The following is a 22,186-nucleotide window of genomic DNA, read 5'->3' as shown; positions in this document are numbered from 1 at the left end:
TGATTAGGTAAAACAATAGGGTAAAGCCCATAGACACTTGTTCAATGGTTCTCAATGAATCTGCATGATTCATGGGTTCACTTTATCATCGCCCTCTACCGGTGAACCGTTGAAATTTCGAACTGTTTTGAAACGTTTCGAAACAGTGACGACGTAATGAAGCCTCGTTTACTGAAATCACGTGATTGCGTGGTTGGCAGTTTGATACACGCTCCGAATCACTGATTCGAAACAAAAGATTCATAAAGCTTCAGAGCTTCATGAAGCAGTGTTTCGAAATCGGCCATCACTACAAACAGATCTAACAAATGTTAATCTAATAATACTGAAACTTTAAAAACACCATTTGTGCATTATTTAATTCTTGCATTCAAACAGCCAGACGCAGCACCGCTGTAAAGAAAAGCTGAAGAAACTTTAAAACGCCATGTCAAGTTAAAAACATTTTTAAACTTGACACATTGTCTAAAAACGCGGCGCTCGTGTGAGACTCGCCGAAAATTCAGCAAGATGCTGCACGGAGGTCAAAGATTTACGTATTTACAAAATCAATTAAAAAGCAGTGGAAAATGGCGCTAGATGCCTTGAAAACACCGGGTACCTTAGAGCGGCTAAGTTTGCAGAACATGTAACTTGACTCTTGTATGCCACAGAACAAGTCACACTCCCAAGTACAAGACTATTTTTAACTAATGGGCAGGCACAGATTTAGGCTCACTCCAACATTAAGCTGAACGCCACTGTGGAGCTCACAGTAAAACATTATGGTAGGTCAACTTTTGCCTTTTTAGTGTCTACTAAATGCAAGATGTAAACAGTCTAAATGTGTGTATGCTTCTTGCAGAAACAATTTAGTTTTAGCATTAGCTTAGAGTTAATGATGGGCTATTTCTTAAATACAATTACAACTGCAATCTATGTAATTCCAAGACCTTAATGATGTTCTTCAGGATCTGAGATTTGATTAAGTCATTGACATTCACTTAGTTATGTTAAAACACTTTCCAAAGTGTCTATCCAGTATAAAACTGTTAAAACACCCTTATCTTGCATTTCTTCACAGGGTAGACAAAGGACCCAAACATCCAAGCTTCATCGCCACTGTGAGAGCTGCCACAACCGCCGCTGCAAGACGGCAGTTGAGATTTCTGTGTCATGTGCGATCATCAGCTGCCGTTTGTTGTGCGGTGCCGTGTTTCACCTGTGCAAGGAAGAAGAACACATGCTTTTGTGTCCCAATGAGAGGGTGCCTTGTCTCAACGTTGAAAATGGCTGCCCATTCACCATGTGCCGCTCGAACCTAGCTAAACACTTGGCGGTGTGTCCTGCTAGTGTTGTCTCCTGCTCCATGGAGTGGAACCGATGGCCCATTGAAGAGTCTGAGACCCCTGAGTTCTATAAGAATGTTTTGAAGGAGAACTACGCTCAGGAACCTTTGGATCTCTCGATGGCTCTGAGGGACCAGCAGCGTCTGTTTCGTTCTCTTAAAATGAAGAATATCTTCCCTGAACTTATTGAAAAGCTGGCTGAGGAGCCTTCAGTTGCAGTGCCAGAGGGGGCCGTGGGAGGGGTACCGTTCTCAAATAGAGTCGAGGAAGCGTCTGTGTCTTCAAGCACGGAAACTGAGGAAGGAGGTCTGACTCAGGAGGAACGAGAAGAATTGGCGAGGAATCCTATTGTGGTGAATCTCGAAAGCTATAATATTTGGGAAAGAATGTTTAGCATGGAATTGAGCGGCTGCAAGCACACGATAAAATCTTTGGGGAAAAAATCTGAATCCTCTCATGGTAATGAAATAAAGCCACAAGCAAACCCAAGCAGGTTAGAAGTCTTACAGGAAGAGCAGCAAATGCAGATCGACAGTCAAGATGCAGCTACTGACATCCCTCAATACAACGCATATGAAATGGATGAGCATAAATTCCTCATCGCCACATCCCTATTTGCATGTGACACAAGACCCGAAAAGAAACTAATTTACGAACATTTGGAGCCCATGAAGATTAAAACAGTCCGCACTTTCAAAGTCCCAACCAGCTTCAAAGCCAAACACAGTCGCATTCGAAACCCCTCGCATAACAAGAAGGTGAACGCAAGCGTAGACACTTCTGACCTAGGAGTTGAAATCGATGACATGCCAAAATGGGATGAAGTTCAAGCTACTCTATTGTGCTCTTTAGAGAGAGAACTACGGGGGCATCTCATAGCTGAATCAGTGTCCACAGACGCACTTCTTCTGGACATTGGAACTCAGACATATGATTTCTACTCAGCACCTTTCAAAGCAGAGACCTCGCTGGCTGACATTACTGCTGACCGGGCTTTGAAACTTCATGTCCACATTCAGGCCGAGAGCGTCACCAGAAGGCACAACAAATCCAGCTCTGCGTTTACATACCTGTGCAACCACACGTTCAGACGGGATGAGTTTCCTTCACACTACAAGAATGTTCACTCTGATATCCAGAGTTGCGTCAGTGGATGGTTTGAACAGCGATGCCCTCTCGCCTACCTGGGCTGCACTTTTATTCAGAGAAGGTTTCAGCCCAGCTCTCACAGAGCGACGGTCTTCTATGACAAAGAGCTCAGCACCTTCTGCCTCCGACCAGAGGTTTCAGACACACTGTATGAAGGTGTAAAAACGGTGACCGTGGAAAGAAAGCGTGCACGCAATGCAGACGCTCTGAGCAGGCTACCTTTTGAGGTTCTGGTCCATGTTGCTAGATTTCTCGACAGCTTCACCCTGTCCCAGCTGGCTCTGGTCTCCCGTCTCATGAGGGAGGTATGCAGCACCTTGCTTCATGAGAGAGGGATGGTCTCACTGAAGTGGGAGAAGAAGGTCTACTCTCATGGTGGATGGTGCTGGAGAAGCAAGAAGAGGGTGAGTTTCTACAGCAATCAAAATTCTGAATAATGAAAAATTGCAAACTTGTCTAGAGTCATAAGTCGAAATGAACCGTTTGTAGAATAATGCGTTTGGGGGAAAAAAATGAATTTTACAGTTTTATGGTATTTTTGATAAACCAAAGTCTCAGCTTTTGAATATGTCAGTTGTATTACAAAATTCAAACAATAAATGTCGATTTGATGCTCAGCACAGAGCGCACATGAACTGATCATTGCTTCGCCTACTGGTAGACCAACAAAACATGAGTAGACATGAGAAGGTAGGCTATGGAAAAATATACAGTACGACTTATTGAAATGTAACATCTTTCATATAATAGCTATGCCAGTGTTTCAGCAGCGGTAAGACATCAATAAAACAGCTTTTGAACATGTCACATGACTTTACATTTACCTCAGAAAGGTCCGTCGGTGTCCATCCATAGCCATTATTTAACTAGAAAAAAGAACTTTAGAAAAGAGCATATTGCTGAAATTGTAAATATATTGTGAAGTATATGCACTTTTATGTATTTTTTTAAATAAAATTCCTCCTGGTGTTAGAATGTTAGAACATTTAGGGGCAATTTTAACAAAAATGCATTTTTTATGACAGCCATCCCTGGTGAAAACCCCCTAGCTACATTATTTTATGTTTATTTTATGCTAAGTATACTATAAATACATTTACATGTTTATGTACTTAATATAAATACCCTGCAATTGTACTTTTGGTATACTAAATTGATATACTTAAAATCTGCTAAATTGGAACAACTAATCTTAATTTAAGATATACTTAAATTTGATAGTGCTAAAATGGAATTATTGCAAGTATACTTTTGGTACACTTTAAATATCTTGCATTTAAAGACTGATATTATACAGTGATCATACTATCCTGACTAATAGTGATATTAAAAGACATTTTAGGCTTAATATTAAGAAATCTGCATTGTGCAATAAAGAAGTACTCCAAGTAAAGTGTAATTATAATATTTATATCAGCGATATATCAGTAAATATGTAAATGGATTTGTACTAAGTATGAAATAAATGTATTTTAAATACATTTTGGTATAGTTTTGGTATAGTGATTATATCTTGAAACAGATAGTAGTAGAAGCATAATTATCAATTAGAAAGCTGATACATGTTCAGTGCATAAGTCTTAAAATGTGTCAGAATGATGCAGCAGTTCACTTTTTACATTTTAAACAGAATCTGACTTTTAATATTACACTAACTGACTTTCAAAACGTCATTAGGTTTGGCAGTTTAGCAACTTGTTCTCCACTGTGGACAGCTGGTGCTTCGACAGACTGCCTCCGATTTCTGAACATCTAAAGGTTTGTCCATACTACCAGAGGGAGAGTAAGACAGCACCTGTTCCTTTGACTGGTGTTCATGAGTGCCATGAGAAGAAAGCAAACAGGAATCAGAGTCTTGTCTCCATGTTCATTAAAAACAATTAGAATCTGTATTACAGTAACAGACAATGAATTAAATGTTGTTTTTTTGTGACTTATATATAAAGTCATGCATCTATGCTGAATTCTGTGTCATTTTGTGCTATTCTGTCTGTTAATTTTATTTAGGCATATGTGCAATAATTAATAAAAAGTAACCACTTTTTTCAGCTTTGTTATGGAATGCTTTTGCACTGTTATTCTGGTTTCTGTACTTGTGTAAAGTATTCTGTCCAAAAATAGGAAAACTGTCGTCATTTCATTCCAAACCTGTATGCCTTTCTTTCCTCTGAGGAACACAAAAGAAGACATTTTGAAGAACAAACTGTTTTGGTTACCATTGACCTCCAATGTATGGTCAAATCATTTCTCAAAATAACTTCTTTTCTGTTCCCCAGAAGAAAGAATATCATACCAGTTTGGACACAAAAAAAATTAAATATTTCTTCCTAGTGAATTCATGGCAAGGAAAAGTTTGGGTTTAAATTATAATTAAATTGTTCATTGTTTGGTAATTTGATAATTGTTGACAGTTAAAAGGGTTAAGTAGGGTTAAAATTTCAGAACAATAGCCTACTTATTTGTTTTCTATGACTTTATTTTGGTTATGTTTATTTTGTTAATATTTTTTCTTTCTTTCTTGTTTGACAGTGAAGGGGTGATCATTGTCTTAATTAAAATTATTTAAAATATTAACTGAATGGATCATGCAGGTTGTTTTGCAGCTGCAGATTTAAAAACATTTTTTTTAATGATTTTACATAATTTATGATGACAATAAATGCTTGACCTTTTGTTTTGAGAATAGGAAACAGGCTGATAGAGAACAGGGAAGAAAAAATACATGTGTTGGCAATTTCAAACGTTTTTTTTTTTATATAGTTCACATTTTGGAGAAATGAAACCATTACATTTTTTTTTCTCAGCAGTGATCTTTTTTTTTCAATTTTACTGCCTACAATCAGGAAAAGAAGTGTAAAATTTACAGCGAGATACTGGTAAGGCAGACCTGTCTAACTACTAAGGATTTTATGACTTTATAATCATAATTGTATTATTTTATATTCCTTTTTAGTTGTTTCTTTAATAGTACATTACCTCAAATGCCTGTGACGTTATCCTCATTTGTGATTCATCTTAGATGTTTTAGGATGCAGCTTTTGGCTTTGTTTGCTTTTCTTTGGGTGGGAGTGCTGCTTCCCTCTGCTTCCTGTCAGGATGGCTGTGCGAACCATGGGAGAGATGGTGCGAATGGACTCCCTGGCCGGGATGGTTTACCAGGAGCAAAAGGAGAGAAAGGAGCACCAGGTAAGAAAATAATGTATAATATGCATACCATGTTCATGGTTAGATGGAAACAACCAGTTAAAAATAGCATTCTTTACAATTGTTTAGTACAAAGTAAATGAAATGATAGTTTATGAATGTTCTTACAGCTCTGCAGGATGAGCTGAACAGTATCAACATAGAGGAGCTCAAAGGAGAGATGGGCAGCAGAGGCCCCCCAGGAGAACCTGGTCTAAAGGGTTTCATTGGTGAAAGGGGCCCACTTGGTCCCCCTGGTCCTAAGGGTCCTAAAGGACCCAGCGCAGGCATTGGTGGCATCGTCGCCAGTCAGAAGCCAGCTTTCTCTGTGTTGCGAAAAAGCCAAGATCATGCATCATATGGCCAACCTGTGACCTTTGAAAGTAAACTTAGCAATGTCAATAATGATTTCAACCTTCAAACTGGCTATTTCACTTGCAAGGTTCCGGGTGTGTATTACTTTGTGTTTCATGCATCGTCTGAAGGACACTTGTGTCTCAGACTTAAGAGTGACTCTGCATCTCCAGTCAGCCTAAGTTTCTGCGATCATAACCTACGATCACAATCTCTTGTTGTGTCAGGTGGAGCCGTACTCAAACTATCCAGAAATAATAAAGTATGGATTGAGCCTTTCAAAGATTCTGGTGGTAGCAAAATGCCCAAAAGCATGTCTGTAGTGTTCAATGGTTTTTTAATCTATCCCAGCGAATAGCAGACATTTTAGCCTACATATAAAACACACTGCAAATGTTTATTGACTGATCGTCAGGTTTTAGCCTACTGAAGTGATGTAAGCAACTTAAAAACATAAATGAAACCATGTAATCTGCTTTGTTGTATTCAGATCTTGTATTCATGTGTTTTGTTTTAAATGCTTTGTTGTCTTTGATAAATGTGTCAAATGAACAAATTCTAAATAAAAGCAATAGAACATGACTATACAAAATTATTACTTTTCATTATATTTTGATTCTAAATTCTGAAAACTATTAACAATGCAATATATATCTAATGAAAATAAAAATTGATGTAAAAAAAAAAAAATCTAATTTGCATCTTTATTGTTGGGAATAGCATATAAAACAGGCCTATATGAATAGGCTACTATGAACAAGTCTTTGTTTGAATACAGTTTTGTGAAAGGTCCTTGGATGGGTGCAACACGTGCAGTGCAAATGAGGAACTGTGATTGTCATTTCATTGGCTTCTCCTTGCGTACATGTATAAGATTATAGAGCTCACTCTTTCAAGACGTATTGGTCTGGTTATCTTCTCGCGCCACAGCAAACATGTTTGGTGGACACATAATTTTTGGAACACTTTTAGCTGGTTCTCTCTGCCTCCATCTGGTCTCTACGGACACTTGTAGTGCTGGAGCGATGCCTGGTTTGCCAGGTATCCCTGGATTTCCTGGACGTGATGGAAGGCATGGGATGAAGGGAGAGACAGGAGATCCTGGTAAGATTGACTCTGTTTTTTATTTATTTATTTTTATGTAAAATAAAACATTCAGAGTGCTTTAGTTTGTGGAAAACCGAGAACCAGTTCTTATTTAGACTAGAACCTGTAAAACGGTTCTGTTAACGGTTGTCGCGCGAGTTTGAATCCCGAACAAATGACTCTTTTGAGCCGGTTCTTTTTAGTGAATCAAAATCATACAGAGCAACCATTGTAGCGCAATTCCCAAATGACTCTAATGAGTTGGTTCTTTTAATGAATCATCTTAAAGAATCGATTAACATTCAAAGATACAATTTATGATTATTTTGTCAGTATTATATATATATATATATATGTGTATATATATATATATATATATATATATATATATATATATATATACACACAACAAATGAACGTGGTTACCACTTTTAGCCTATAGGCCTATGTTTAATATTGTTTAATAGCTATAAAGTCTATATATAAGTTTCTTACCAAAGCTCAGATCAAATAAGTCTTACCGAAACAGTATCAATAAAAGGTTTTTATCCGAGATTAAGAAAAGTGTGTTGAATGTGTTTGTGTGTAAGTTCTGTCTATAGAGAGCAACTTTTCCCACATTAAAACTTAGTAACAGTAAAACTGGCAATGACCAAAATGGTGGGAATATTTTGGTATTTGAGTGGACACATTGATAAAAACTAGACTAAATAATATATCCTCTAATTAAGGGTTAAAAATGCCAATAGTTGTCTTTAAAAGATAGTGTAGGCCTATATACTGTACCTCTAACATGACCATTTGGTGTGTGTCTTAACAGGGATTCCTCTAAAACCTTACGAAACCAGGAAAAAAGGAGAAAAAGGCGAGACTGGACTCAAAGGAATGCCTGGAAAGAGGGGTCTCCGTGGGGATTTTGGCGAAAGGGGACCAAATGGCCCCCAAGGACAGCCAGGGGACCCAGGCAATTTAGAGAATTCCAAATCTCACCTGCAGTCTGCATTCAGTGTGTCCCGTGGTACAAGATTGCCTCCCGAGCCCAATACTGTGATACGCTTCACTAATATTATCACTAATCCCGATGGCCATTTCAAAACTGACGAGAGCAAATTTGTATGTAAAATTCCTGGCACTTATTATTTTGTGTTTCATGCATCGTCCAAAGAAAAAAGTCTGTGTGTAACCCTAATGCATGATGATAAGAAGGTAGCTAATTTCTGTGATCACTTGCAAAGGAGCAGCCAGCAGGTGAGCTCTGGTGGACTGGCTGTTTATCTGAATGAGAATGAGAAAGTCTGGCTGGTGACAGGTAGCTATAATGGCTTGTATGCAGAAGGGAATAAAGGCGACAGTGTTTTCTCAGGTTTCCTGATTCATGCACACTGATTGATTGTTGCACTGTTTTGAACTATAAAGTTGAACATTGAAAAGTATTAAACACGGTATGATTACTTATAAGAAAAATGTACACAATTACTTATTGAAATCTACTGATCAAATAAAATAAAATCATGCTTCAGTAAATTGTTTGTCTCAAGTTTATTGAATACACATTATCATTCTTATCAAATGTTTGATTGTATTTGACATACGTAATCCAAGACCTAGCAAATCAATGCTGACAAAGTACAATTATTCTACATTTTTCAAAAATGAATTGTTACAATTCTAAGCATTATCTGAATGACAATAACGCACAGTGTTTGTGTTATAAGTTGTCTAAACAGGTTATCTAAATCATAAAAAAACTTTTAAACCTAAAAAATGTGATACTATGCAACCAATTAGTTTCTTCTGCTCACCAAGGCTGCATTTATTTGAGCAAAATACTGTAAAATGTTGTATTGTGAAATATTTTTACAAATTAATAACAGTTTTCTATTTTAATTTTAAATGCATTTATCCCTGTGATAACAAAGCTGAATTTTCAGCATCATTCCTTGCTACAGTCTTCAGTGTCACATGATCCTTCAGAAATCATTCTAATATTCTAATATTTATTATTAATATTGAAAACAGTACTCAATATTTTGTGTTTGTCTGGCATCATTTTAAAAGACCCCCATCATACTTCGCACCCTGAATGTTTTGATCTGTAATAAACTTTTCATTTCTTGACTTCCATTTCCAATTTCTCAGAAAAGGGATATGAAACTTGCAAACATTAGCAAAATGAAATGTTAATAATACTAATGAAAAAAGTAATCCAAACTTTATCAAGATTCTGATGAATATGCATTTTGTTACTTCCCTTTATTGTGCAACACTGATCTTCTCCTGTGAAGCTGGGAAATCAAACCAGAGCTCTTCATACATACAGGAGAAAAACATTCAATGTAACACTCTTCTTTAAGGCCATCGTCTGAATTTCCAACACTATCTTGGAAGATAAGATGGTAAGATTAAAGTCTTCTAATTATGAACCTTATTGGAATAAATCTGTGCTTTGTTTCTGTTTGCAAGAAGTCTTACTGTAATGCAGCATTTGATTATTGAAAATTTGCATGCTTGTTTTAGCAGTTACTGTATTATACGTTTCAGTTATTTTCCAACAATTTTCTTTTTAAACTATGCTGTTTAAACTATGCTGTTTGTTTTAAAACAGGCGTTTATCTTCATGACTGCACATGTAGTGCCGCAACTTGCTATCATGTTGTTGCTGGTGGCTTCCTCTGTGTCAGATACATGCGATGGGTACAGGGGTTTCCCTGGAAGACCAGGTATTCCAGGAGTTCACGGTACCGATGGGAAGGATGGCACAAAAGGAGAAAAAGGAGATCCAGGTAAAGTGATAGTGCCTGGAAAACCTGCATATTGAAAGTCAAAAATGTGCCTTCTATCTCCCATGACTCACTATAAATAAAGGCTAAAAATCCAATAAATTAAATAAAAAGTCTGCATTTAAACTCATGTTACCCTGCTGTGTGAATGTTTGCAGGTGACGATGCAGTGCCAGTGATTGGGCCAAAAGGGGACCCTGGAATTCATGGATTCCCAGGCAGGCCTGGTCAGAAGGGGGACAATGGACTGAACGGGTTACCGGGGCCAATGGGACCGAAGGGAGAGAAGGGCGATTTTACAGGGGTTGATGATCCAACCCAGTATTCTGTTTTCTCTAACAAAAAAAGTCCTAGGTCACAGAGAGCTCCTGCAGACACCTTAATCGTCTTTGATATCCCTCTGATCTCCAGGTTAGAGGATGATTTGGAGAGTGTGGGTTACTTCAACGTTACAATAGCTGGAATGTATTACATCAGCTACCACATTTCGTCCTCTCAGTCTGCCTGCCTAAAGATTCAGGTAGGGGAGCAAGAGAAAGTCAGTTTCTGTGATTCACCTGGTATGATGATGGTAACTGCAGGATCTGTGGTACTGCCACTGAAAATAGGTGATAAAGTGTCTATACAGACTACTGCACCAAGCTCTATCTTCAGTAGAGACACTGACTGCACCTTTACAGGCTTCTTGCTCTTCCCAATGAATGCATAAAATGATTTTGAACAGGCACACTATTGTATTTACTCTTCCTCAAATCATAATTTGTAGCCATTGCTCGGGAATATTCAATGTTACTGTTGATTAAAACTGTAAACTATCATATATTGTTGTTTCTTGACTTATTTCACTGCAAATTTAATTTTACGTTCATTATTTAATAATTTTCTTGCAGTCCAAATTAGGGCTGGAAAAATAATATATATAGAAAAGAAAGAGTTTGGGGTCAGTAAACTATAAAATAAAAGATAATACTTTTATCCAGCAAGGAGGATTTAAATTTATCCCCAAAAAGTAAAGACATTTATAATGCAACAAAAAAGTCTTTTTAATATTAATAATAATAAGATTTTTTTTCTTAAGCAGCAAATCAGCATATTAGAATGATTTCTGAAGGATCATGTGACACTGAAGACTAGAGTAATGATGATGAAAATTCAGCTTTCATCAGGAATATTTTTTATTAAATTTTAAAATATATTCAATAGTTCTTTTAAATTGTAGTAATCTTCCATATTATTACTGTTTTTACTGCATTTTGATATAAATGCAGAATTGGTGAACATAAGAGACTTCATTCATAACCATTAAAACATTTTTCTCTCTTTGCATTTTCTATAACAATACATAAAAATATTTATATGTGTATGAATTTAACTATTCCCAGCTAACAATTTTGAGTTCCCAGAATGTTCCAAGGAATCTTAGTTCATGGTTATATAAAAATGATACAGAAAAAAAACATTTCTATAGAAATTGGATCCCAAGGAATAACCAAACCATATTAAAAACATAAGGGTTAATCATCCATTAAGAAATTGATCAGTTTTTAAGCATAAATATGAAGACACTGACATCAACAGGTTTTATTCAGGTTTGATTGAACTGAGCACAAGCACAGCGTCACGTCAGTCTACGGTATTTATTACAGAACACTCATTGTTCTTGAGCGGAGTCCATCACCCTTCAGGCTTTCAAAGAATAAAGCAGCCATGGCAACAGCCACTAACAGAGTGCAACAGCAGTTTCCAAACATGCCACTGTGCTGCAAGAATGTGACAAAAATCAGAAGCTACTGAACTGCTCAGGAATCAGATTTATGCAAAGAAAACATGTCATGCATGAGGTAAGTTTCAAAGCACTAATTTTAATTGTAAGAGAACAAGGTGAAATCATTTTAAACTCTTCAAAAGGTATTGAAATAAGCCAGTAACTACTTTGAATATATATAGACAGAAAGCACACAAAGTTTTCAAAACTGGGTGTATAAAGTCATCAGATCTGTAGACATAGGAAGTTTCTCATTAGCAAATATTTTAGTGTGAGTAATTTAAAGAAGCCTCTAAGAATTTAAAGCATGATTCAAATATATGAAACAGGTATAATCTTTAAATCAGCTTCATTCATTTAAAACAACAACAATGTAGAACATTTTTAGTTATATTTTCAGTCTCAATAGTAACTCAAAGATGACAACTCTTGAGAAGACAATCAGCAAGCAGCAGAGACCATCTCTAAGAATCCCATTTGGTCATCGGCGTAGAACAGATTTATTGCTCCTCAAAAATGGTCAAATGGTGTCGAAACACCCACAAGCCTTTCCGATGCTGGGAGAACTTCCTTCTTTGGCAGGTAACAAGTGGAAAAAGAAATTTTTCAGAATTCCTTCAGATATATGGCTAGTCAGGAAATGGCACATAGCATTCACATACTAGACAATTACAGCATGTTTAAACAAGTGAGTGTCACTTAGAAGACAAATGCTGTCAAATCTTCTCTTCAGGCTTGCTGCTCTATCCTGGTAAGCGGGAAAAGATGGTAACCACAACAGAAAGTGAATTTGGACCCAAAAAATGCCCAAAGGTAGAGCCAAAGAAGATCCTACAGTGCAACCTAACTCTAGATGGTATGAAAATCATACACATTTGGAAAAATAAATTAATTAGTATCAATTAGGGAAGCTACAAACCATCTATTTTTAACTTACCTGACCTATTTTGGAGGTATGAGCCAAATATTAATTTACATGTGTCTTAACTTATTTCACTGAATTTTGAATCAAGTTCATTATTAAATAACTGATTTCCTTGGCAGACCACATTAGAGGGCTGGGGGGAAAAAAATAGAAATATTTATGAACACTACCATTCAAAAGTTTGGGGATAGATTAAAAAACTATTACTTTTATTCAGCAAGGAGACATTTATTTATTTACTTACATATTGCTAAAAAAAAAAAAAAAATAGGTAAGACATTTATAATTTTACAAAAGATTTCTATTACAAATATCTACTCCATAAAATTTTGGCAACAGATTACAAGCAATATTATTAATTAAATTCAACAAATAGAATTGAGTTAGAATTAATCAGATTAATTCCTTAAATGTCAACCATTTAAAACGAGTAAAATTTAAGTAAAATTTAAACAAAATATCTGAGTAACAGACAGACGTCAAAGATGAATTTAAAACTCTTTATTTTTTTTTTTTGCCAACATTGTAGAATCACTGAAGGAAAGAGAAACGCATGAATTAACAGAGGTTTAGATGTTGATTTTATTGAAAATGTTCGGTCACTATTATGGTGATCAGTGTTTCCTTTAGTTGGTTTAGTTCCTTTTTATGTCAGTTTGGTTTTTTAATGGTGTTTGCTAATTTTGCACATTTTAAATGGTTGACTTTTAAGGAATTAGTTTGATTAATTCAAACTAAATTCTTATATGTTGAATTTAATTAATAATATTGCTTGTAATCTGTTGCCGCAATTGTATTGAGTAGATAGAGCGTATTACTTTTTACAGTGCATATTAGAATGATTTCTGAAGGATCATGTGACACTGAAGACTTAAATTTACATTTTAAAATATATTTCAAGATCCTACAGTGCTGCATAAATTGATATGGCATGAAAATCTAGAAAATATTTCATTAGAATCCATTAGAAACAATATAAACCATCTATTATAAACTTAGGATGAATTCATTTTAGGCAAATTGGAACACTTTTTTGCCACTGAATTAACCCTACCTAACCTATTTTGGAGATCTATGAGCCAAACATTATTATCTCTACATAATTGCAGGGGACAGGAGCTTCAGCACAACAAACAGGGAGGATTACCCTTCTTACAACCTAGATGACGCTCCAATTGCATGGCAGGGAAAAGTACCAGCAAGAGACAACAGGACTGGCCAAGCACAGAGATGTTCTCTTTACCAGCAGGACTTCCCAGCCCCAAAGAGAATCTATATTAGGAGAAATCAGGTCGTACCTCATCCCGACAACCTGGCGATCAACACTTCAATGAGGCAAGTGTACAACCCATGAACTTATATTCTGTTTTACCTGAAATCTGAACTGAAAATATTGTGAAAGCAATCAAATTAAATCTCTTTTCTATAGAGCTGACTACAGAACAGTACAGCAAGAGGCTTTTCCAGGCTGGGATGTTTCTGTGCATGCCCGTCCAGCCCCTGCCCGACTCAAAAGAACAGAAGAAGGCCAGAGAGAATCATTATAGTGCATTTATACACTGGATGCATTAATAATAATACTAAAAAATCCAATTTAATGTGGTACTTTTCAACATTGATAACAGTAAGAAATATTTCTTGAGCACTAAATCGGCATATTAGAATGATTTCTGAAGGATAATGTGACACTGAAGACTGGAGTAATGGATGCTAAAAATTCAGCTTTGCCTTTACTGGAATAAATTACATTTTAAGATTTAAAATTTTAACTTAAAAATTAAAGAAAATAATTAAAATAGAACTGTTATTTTGAAGTTGACAGGAAACGACTTGTTTTTGTTTTTGAATAGTAGTATATCGATCTATCTATATCCAAAATAATGTAGGCTGCATTATCTAAATTTGTCTGTCACTTAATTTGTTCTGTTAATTAAAATTATTGAGTTTGAAATGACACTGATAAAAACAGATTTATTAAAAAAGTAGCATTTAATAAGGAACATGTTTCTTGTACACAGTAGGACTGATAACTGCACACAAAATGTCTTGCTTTTCGATCAAAAGTCCTGATTCATGATGGCACACAAGGAATCTTCCGTATCTACATCGACATCTACATGTCTTCCACGCTCCACTTGTACGCCATCTCTTGGACAGCTTTCTTATCTGCCATCCTAGAGTATCGCTTCTGCTCAAAACCGTTGGACCTAAAGAATCATAGGAAAAGTCAATTAACTCGTTTTCATAAGTTAACATCAAGATACCAGCTGACTTTCATCAATCTAAATCTCTTACCTGTCAACTCCATCCCAGCGATACCCTGGCATAATGTTAAAACGATTTGGAGGTGGGGGCGGACCTTTGTAACGAGGTTTTTCTGGTGAAAACAGTAAAATGTAAATTATTACGATTACTACTGTGAGCTTGCTTTCAGATTAATCTCTGCAGGTTAGACTCTGCTTCATTAACAACTGTGATCACTAATAGGAATTTGGACATTATTCCTCAGTTTTACCGTTGCTTCCTTTTAACTTAGCATTTTTGTCCTTCTTTTTGCGAAGCATAGCTGCCATTGGGTCTCCGTCCCTTTCTTGCTCCCTCAGCATCCGATCGAGGTCTTCATCATCAATGTGTCTTGCTAGCGGCTTCTGTGCCTCCCGCATGGCATCGGTTAAATTCTGCTGCTGCATTTCACCCTGAGCAAGCCTGAAAAAGGACAGCACAGATGTCAAAGCCACAAGACCGAAAAAATAGCTGCATTTGAACACCACTAAATACACCTTACCCTCTTCCCCATTGTGCATATTTTTCATCTTTCTCTGCCTTTTCTCCAGCTTTCTTGCTAAACTCGACTCTCTCCTGCTCCAGGTTACGTGTCCTACCTGACTTGTCTCGAAATATCGTCTCCGCATTTCTGGATGCCTCTGAGAGAGCAAAAAAACATCAATGTTCATGCGACATAATGAATGAAAGAAAATAAAACAACACAATGGCTTTTCATTAAACCTTCAAGAGGCTGATTGCGTTTTTCCTTTCTGCGAATTTCTTCCTGTTCTTTCCTCAAAATATCGACAGACACGAGCCCCGCTGCTCCACCAGATAGCATTCGAGGGGCCTGAAAGCAAGAACAGTAAAAGTCTCAACATAAGAATCCATACTACAACTTTAATCCAAAAGAAGAAGAAGAAAAAAAAAAAAAGGAAATTGTATATATTTCATGTGAGATCCACTGAAAAGGGGATTTATTTTATGAACACTGTGGCTTATTATATCCACAAAGGGGGTGTTTCTTAAAAGGCACAGCAACAGAAAAACATACCATTGATTTTAAAGAGTCAGAGTGAAAAATGGCCGTGAAGAAGTTAAGTACTAACATTATAACAGGATCTCAGAGGAAACAATTTAATAATTTAATATTTTAAATTATGAAAGGGGTAATATTTTACACATTAATTCTGTGATTCCAGAAGTTACAATAAATGTATGCCCTTAAATAAAAAAGAGTTTTGAGGGGAAAAAATTAAAATAAATTTTAAGAAATAATACTACAGTTTACATTTTTCCCTCATTACATTTTTAGCATTTTAATTCAGTTAAATAAACACAAACTTTACATGAAAATAAATATACAATAAAATAAATAAAACCTGATATCATTTATTTAATTTAATTTTAAGTCATCTTGTATCTCCTTTTAAGTTTGCTAGGGCCCTGACCCCCTGGTTGAGAACCAGAAATACAAATGTGCAAAACTCAGGCTGTGTCCGAAATCGTCCCCTATATCCTTAAATAGGGCACTATTTGAGGGGACAGCCATTTGTAGTGGTGTCCGAAACCATAGTGGACTATGCAGAGTGCACTCATTCAATCCCACAATGCACTGCAATAACGAGTGTACAACCTATGCACGCTCAACGGCTAGAGAATACCCATAATGCACTGTGAGAGTCGCGTGCTGAATGAATTCCCGGGTCTCGCCAGGAGATGGCGCCCGCAGCTGAATCAATCATCCATTCATTTTCCACACCGCGCTGGTCCAGTATAATATCATACAAGTATAATTTCCTTTTTAATTGATCATTAAATCGTTTAATTAAGGTTTGTACATGTTAGTTTTCATGGCAGAGTTTAACATAAATATTCTGGAGCTGCCAGTTTGCTACATTTCAAATGATTATTAAACAGCAAGCACAAACTATGCGAAATCGGCAGCCCTCCCAGTGCAATCAGTGTCCGAATTCACTCACTCATTTCATTCACTCCTTCAAGTGGACTATATTAGTGAATGAGGGTATAGGGGCGATTTCGAACACAGCATCAGTTTCTGGAGAGTTTAGCTTCAACCCTAATTAAACGCACCTGATCAAGCTAATTAAGTCCTTTAGGCTACAGGTATGCGTGTTTAAAGGATTAGATCACTTTCATATAAAATTTTCCTGATAATTTACTCACCCCCATGTCATCCAAGATGTTCATGTCTTTCTTTCTTCAGTCGAAAAGAAATTAAGTTTTTGATGAAAACATTCCAGGATTATTCTCCTTATAATGGACTTTAATGGCCTCCAAACAGTTGAAGGTCAAAATTATAGTTTCAGTGCAGCTTCAAAGGCTTTAAACGATACCAGACGAGGAATAAGAGTCTTATCTAGCGAAACGATCAGTCATTTTAAAAAAAAATGTATATGCTTTATATAAACAAATGATCGCCTTCCAAGTGCTTCCGCCAAAACCGTACTTTCGTATTCTTCAAAAAGCTTACGCTGAATGTCCTACACCTTCCCTATACTACTTACGGAAAAAACGTAACTGCTGCTGCGTTCGTTCCGTAAGTAGAATAGGGAAGGTGTAGGACATACAGCGTGAGCTTTTTGAAAAATACGAAAGTACGTTTTTGGTGGAACCACTTGGAAGGTGATCATTTGTTCTTTTCAACTGAAGAAAGAAAGACATGAACATCTTGGATGACATGGGGGTGAGTAAATTATCAGGAAAATTTTATATGAAAGTGAGCTAATCCTTCAAGAAGGGTCAGAACTAAACTCTGCAGGGATCTAGGAACTAAGTTTTGCCCCCCTGCTCTAATATAAAGGATCCTCTAACATGAACCCTGAACTTACTGCATCAGGAGAGCGTGTTCTCCGTGGTGGAGACAGGTCTGAGTCAGATCCACGTCCTCCCTGTGCCCTCTTCCTGGGAGGAGAAAGATCTGAATCTGAACCTCTTCCACCCTGGCCTCTCTTTCTGGGTGGAGACAGATCAGAATCCAAGTCCCGTCGCCCATGAGGACGTCTGCGTGGTGGGGACTGATCGGAGTCTGAGCCTTTGCCTGTCCGGGCTCGTCTCCTGGGTGGCGAAAGGTCACCTGAAGCTGCAGTTTTTGTCTTTTTTCTGTGTGGGGACTCTGAAGAGATTTATTTTAAGTATTAAAAGCTAAATAATCATTTGGGATTCCATTCGTTGTGTAAATGTGGTTTCTGATTGGTGGATGGATTTTCATACCTTTATCATGCTGCCTTTGAGTTCTGGAGGGTGAGCTTATTTGGCTCTTCCTTGGAGGTGGAGGTGATGAGGAGTCATGCCATCTGTTTTTGTTCTCAGTTCTGTGGCTCAGAGGAGAGAGATCTGGCGAGTCGTGCCGAGTCCTCTTGGGCGAGAGGTCAGGGGAATCGTGCCGCACCTTCTGTACAGGAGAACTCTCCGGTGAGTCATGTCGCACTGTACGACCTCTGTCAGTGTCTGAGCTGAACAAAGCAACATTCATTATACTCTCTATGCAGTAATGATTTTAATAAGAATATTTTAATAAGAATAAGAAGAAAATGACAGTTACCTTCTATCTAATGTGGAGTCTTGAGTTTCTTGGAGATCTTGCTCTGTTGCTAAGACACAAAATTAGAGTGTGTATTTTTTTTATATATATGAATACATATATATACATACACACACACACACACACACACACATATATATTAGGGGTCAATAGATTTAAAAAACACTTATCGCGAAATTAAGCATACACCATTTATCTTGTTTAACGCGTCCATTTTGCCATCATTGCCTATATCCAGCAAAGTAAACCATCAGATTGAAGTGTGATTTTCACAAAACTGTATTTTTCAGCTTTTTTCAAGGTAAATTTATATGTCTTTCCAAAAAAGGACACCAAATAACCAAATTATATGATTTCATATAATTCATACATTTATGTAGGCTTCACCAAAGCACCCATAAAAAAAAAAAAAATTCACAGCAAAAAAAAGTTTCAGAATTCAGAGTGTATAGTATGTGCAACAGCACAGAGCTTGTTTACATTTTAGACAAGTCAAGTTGCAATACTGAACAGGACCACATGGAGATGCCAAAAAAAAACCTAAACCAACTGCCTTGACCTGCACATATACTAAAGTACACAGCAACATACTAATTTATTAAAAGATTCTATACACACCTTATTAATAAGCGACAAAAACAAAACTAATGACTTTATTCAAGAATATCTTCTCTACCCTGTCATTCTCCTATGCTGTTTACATTGTATAGACAGTGCAGCGTTTCCGTGTTCTACGTCACAAGGTTGATTCAGTATTGGCCGGCTCCTGCGTCAGCATCACACTCATGCGTCAAGCTGCTCACGTGTACAACGTCGGCCAATACCGAGTTGCTGTTCTGACATAGAACCCGGAAGCCTGCACCGCCTATACAACGTAAACAGCGTAAGAGAATGACAGGGTACAGAAGAAATAAAGTCGTTATTTTTGTTGTTTTGCACACAAAAATTATTTTGTTGCTTCATAACATTAAGGTTGAACCACTGTAGTCACAGTTGATATAACGATGTCTTTGATACTTTTCTGAACCTTGAATGTGTCAATTTTGTTGCTTTCTATAGGGGATAAAAAAAACTCGTCAAATTCAACAAAAATACTAAATTTGTGTTCTGAAGATGAATGAAGGTTTTACAGGTATGAAACGACATGATGGATGAGTAATTAATGACAGAAATTTCATTTTTGTGTGAACTAACCCTTTAAGCCTTGTCTGTGAAACTGGGGGATAAAGTATACGTCTTACCGCCCAACACTTTCCACTTGCTGGTTCGAAATACCTCGAGCTGCTTGATCTCATCTGGGCGTTCATCTATCACGTCTGCAATCTAAAAAAGACAGATTTTGACCAAGACATTTAACACTGCTAGTCATGAATGCAATCCATGTTCAAAAACCAAGGTAGTACCACAGTACTTTTCTGATAGCGCTCACTAAAGACCTGTATTTATGTTGACTATGACAGTGTTACAAAAGCTTTAAATAGGAAAAACGTGCTTCTACACACCATAGGCGCCTCATCATCTTCGTCGTCTTCTTTATTTTCTTCGTTATTAGCAGCAAGTTGCCTCCAATCAATGTCATCATCCACAATTTTCATCCTGTAGTTTATAATGAGAAGTTCGCTGCTTGAGCACTTGACAAAATATTAAAGAAACTACTAAGCATTTGAGACTCAGACGTAATGTCATTATGTTCAGTGATTACTGTAGACACCGCGAGCTAATATCTGCATTTCTGTTACGTGTGTCCGATCATATTTACCCTCTCCCCGTGGGTTTCGGCCTTTTCTTCTTAATCTTCTTTTCTTTAGACTTCTTACCAGCTTCATCACTTGATAAATACCTTTTAAGGTAATCTGCCTTATTAAGCGCAGCACCTTTGCCAATGTCTGTGGAAGTAGCCATCTTGTTTATGTATTACGTCACCGAACGGACGCTGCTAAGGGACAAAAATCACAACGCAAAATACAAGTTTTTGGACTAATAAATTCAGACATAGAATAGAAAGAAGTCTGGCTTCTTCGACAAAAGAAGCAAAAGTTGTTAAAGTTCCTTGACCCTCATTTTGACCCGACGAAGATTTTCTTTTTCCCGAAAATACTAGTTAATGTACCCCAAAAAAGTACGAAAATTATCAAAAAAAATTGAGAAGTAGTTATAGCCTACCCTGTGCGAACAAACTTCTCAAATTTTTTTTTGATAATAATTTTCGTACTTTTTTGGGGAAGGTTTTTCACCTTGTCACACTTGTGGTGTTCCTAGTCAAAAATGACCAGCTTACAAACAATTGCTTATAAATCTCTCATTATGCTATATTATCACCAAATATTGGATTCAATCTTTTTGTTAGCTTGTTTTCTTTCATTTAGGACTGGTTTTGTATTTCTTTTTGCATCTGATTAATCGTAGGTCTCATTTATCTGAGAGTCCGCACCTCAATTTTTGAGTGAAAAAAGTGTTTTTTTTGTGGATAATTTTTTTACAAAAAATATGAAAAAAAATTACGTTGTTTATCACACTAGTGTGCTTTAATGTTTAAGCAGGAAATGTGTTTTGAAATGTTTTTATTTTGGTTTTTATTTATTACAAAAGGCATAAAATCTCCCCTGGTGTTCCCGGTCAAAAATGATCGGCCTACAAAAATAACTTATAAATCACTACATTATTTTATCACCAAATATTGGATTCAATCTTTTTGTCAACTTGTTTTCTTTAAATTAGGACAGGTTTTGTATTTATTTTTGAAACTGATTGATTGTAGGCCTCACTGATCTGAGCTTATATTGGTCAAAAATGACCGTCCATTGAAAATGAATGGGGAGTCGAAAATCAGAGAAACAACCAGTGTTCAGGAGCATGTTCATCATGTTCATGTTCACATATATACATGTGGGCGAGCAAAAATTAAGGCCTCGGACCTCCACATGTGTGGATACATGCATACTTGTGCATCCGTGCACATTCACACACGTTCATGTACACAAACAAACTATTTTGAGTATTACAGGCTTTCTTTTGCACAGAGATGAACTTTATCTTCAAATCAGTGAGGCTCAGATTAATGAGGCCTACGATTAATCAGTTTCAAAAATGAATACAAAACCTGTCCTAATTCAAAGGAAACAAGTTGAATATCCAATATTTGGTAATAAAATAGTGTAACAAGTGATTTATAAGTTATTTTTCTGCAGGCCAGGAACACTACAAGTGTGATTTTGTGCCATTTTGTAATAAATATAAACAAAATAAAACCATTTCAAAACAAATTTCCTATTTAAACATGAAAGCACACTAGTGTGATAAACGGTGCAATTTTTTTTTTTTTCATATTTTGTGCAAAATTGACAAAATTATCCACAAAAAAACACTTTTTTCACTCAAAAACTGAGGTACATAAGCTCAGATAAATAAGGCCTACGATCGATCTATTCCAAAAATAAACACAAAACCTGTCCTAATTGAAAGAAAATAAGCTGACAAAAAGACTGACATAGCATAACAAGAGATTTATAAGCAATTTTTTGCAGGCCGGTCATTTTTGACCGGGAACACCACGAGTGTGATAGGGTTTTCAACACAGCACAAGGGTTAAATGGTGTAATACTTATAAAATAAATAATACACTATAATACACTTTAGTTTAGAATTCCAGGTATTAACCCTCTTAGAATATTTTGTTTATTGTCTGTTGTAGCATATGTTGTATTCTTTGTTGCAAAATAAAAAATAAATAATTAAAAAATGGTATACTATTTTTTGCCAAGTGACATTGTCACCTGTGCATTTATT

At 36.4% G+C, this 22,186-nt stretch overlaps 6 protein-coding genes across 7 annotated transcripts; 5 read left to right on the top strand and 1 right to left on the bottom strand.

Moving 5' to 3' along the window:
- Positions 1 to 278: 278 nt before the first annotated feature.
- fbxo40.1 (F-box protein 40, tandem duplicate 1) lies at positions 279 to 5,025 on the top strand. Its single transcript, XM_051877910.1, has 3 exons — positions 279 to 767; positions 1,064 to 2,881; positions 4,155 to 5,025. Exons 1-3 carry the CDS (start codon positions 765 to 767, stop codon positions 4,359 to 4,361), a joined length of 2,028 nt encoding a protein of 675 aa, XP_051733870.1. The 5' UTR covers positions 279 to 764; the 3' UTR covers positions 4,362 to 5,025.
- Positions 5,026 to 5,191: 166 nt separating this feature from the next.
- Positions 5,192 to 6,596, top strand: c1qa (complement component 1, q subcomponent, A chain). The gene is made up of 3 exons (XM_051877911.1): positions 5,192 to 5,353; positions 5,497 to 5,663; positions 5,792 to 6,596. Exons 2-3 carry the CDS (start codon positions 5,507 to 5,509, stop codon positions 6,370 to 6,372), a joined length of 738 nt encoding a protein of 245 aa, XP_051733871.1. The 5' UTR covers positions 5,192 to 5,353; positions 5,497 to 5,506; the 3' UTR covers positions 6,373 to 6,596.
- Positions 6,597 to 6,849: 253 nt separating this feature from the next.
- On the top strand, positions 6,850 to 8,624 carry c1qc (complement component 1, q subcomponent, C chain). The gene is made up of 2 exons (XM_051877912.1): positions 6,850 to 7,118; positions 7,921 to 8,624. Exons 1-2 carry the CDS (start codon positions 6,950 to 6,952, stop codon positions 8,484 to 8,486), a joined length of 735 nt encoding a protein of 244 aa, XP_051733872.1. The 5' UTR covers positions 6,850 to 6,949; the 3' UTR covers positions 8,487 to 8,624.
- A 667-nt stretch (positions 8,625 to 9,291) lies between these two features.
- Positions 9,292 to 10,700, top strand: c1qb (complement component 1, q subcomponent, B chain). The gene is made up of 3 exons (XM_051877913.1): positions 9,292 to 9,496; positions 9,706 to 9,883; positions 10,039 to 10,700. The coding sequence occupies exons 1-3, from the start codon at positions 9,494 to 9,496 to the stop codon at positions 10,587 to 10,589; spliced, it is 732 nt and encodes a 243-aa protein (XP_051733873.1). The 5' UTR covers positions 9,292 to 9,493; the 3' UTR covers positions 10,590 to 10,700.
- An 836-nt stretch (positions 10,701 to 11,536) lies between these two features.
- On the top strand, positions 11,537 to 14,570 carry si:dkeyp-69c1.9 (uncharacterized). Of its 2 annotated transcripts, none has more exons than XM_051878428.1 (5): positions 11,537 to 11,721; positions 12,046 to 12,227; positions 12,379 to 12,501; positions 13,680 to 13,905; positions 14,000 to 14,570. In XM_051878428.1, the coding sequence occupies exons 1-5, from the start codon at positions 11,708 to 11,710 to the stop codon at positions 14,115 to 14,117; spliced, it is 663 nt and encodes a 220-aa protein (XP_051734388.1). In that variant the 5' UTR covers positions 11,537 to 11,707; the 3' UTR covers positions 14,118 to 14,570. The 2 variants fall into 2 exon arrangements, with proteins under 2 accessions (XP_051734388.1, XP_051734387.1); XM_051878427.1 differs by having other exon boundaries at positions 11,553 to 11,721; positions 12,034 to 12,227.
- Positions 14,541 to 20,356, bottom strand: bud13 (BUD13 homolog). Its single transcript, XM_051878426.1, has 11 exons — positions 20,160 to 20,356; positions 19,903 to 19,996; positions 19,642 to 19,723; positions 18,401 to 18,449; positions 18,070 to 18,311; positions 17,688 to 17,971; positions 15,577 to 15,685; positions 15,356 to 15,494; positions 15,086 to 15,276; positions 14,866 to 14,947; positions 14,541 to 14,777 (listed from the first exon to the last, which is right to left on the bottom strand). Exons 1-11 carry the CDS (start codon positions 20,300 to 20,302, stop codon positions 14,684 to 14,686), a joined length of 1,509 nt encoding a protein of 502 aa, XP_051734386.1. The 5' UTR covers positions 20,303 to 20,356; the 3' UTR covers positions 14,541 to 14,683.
- Positions 20,357 to 22,186: the final 1,830 nt, after the last annotated feature.

The sequence above is a fragment of the Ctenopharyngodon idella genome, chromosome 21, assembly GCF_019924925.1.
Source record: "Ctenopharyngodon idella isolate HZGC_01 chromosome 21, HZGC01, whole genome shotgun sequence".
NCBI lineage: Eukaryota > Metazoa > Chordata > Actinopteri > Cypriniformes > Xenocyprididae > Ctenopharyngodon > Ctenopharyngodon idella.
Note: the sequence above shows the minus strand (reverse complement) of the source record. Positions and strands in the feature narration are given on the sequence as shown.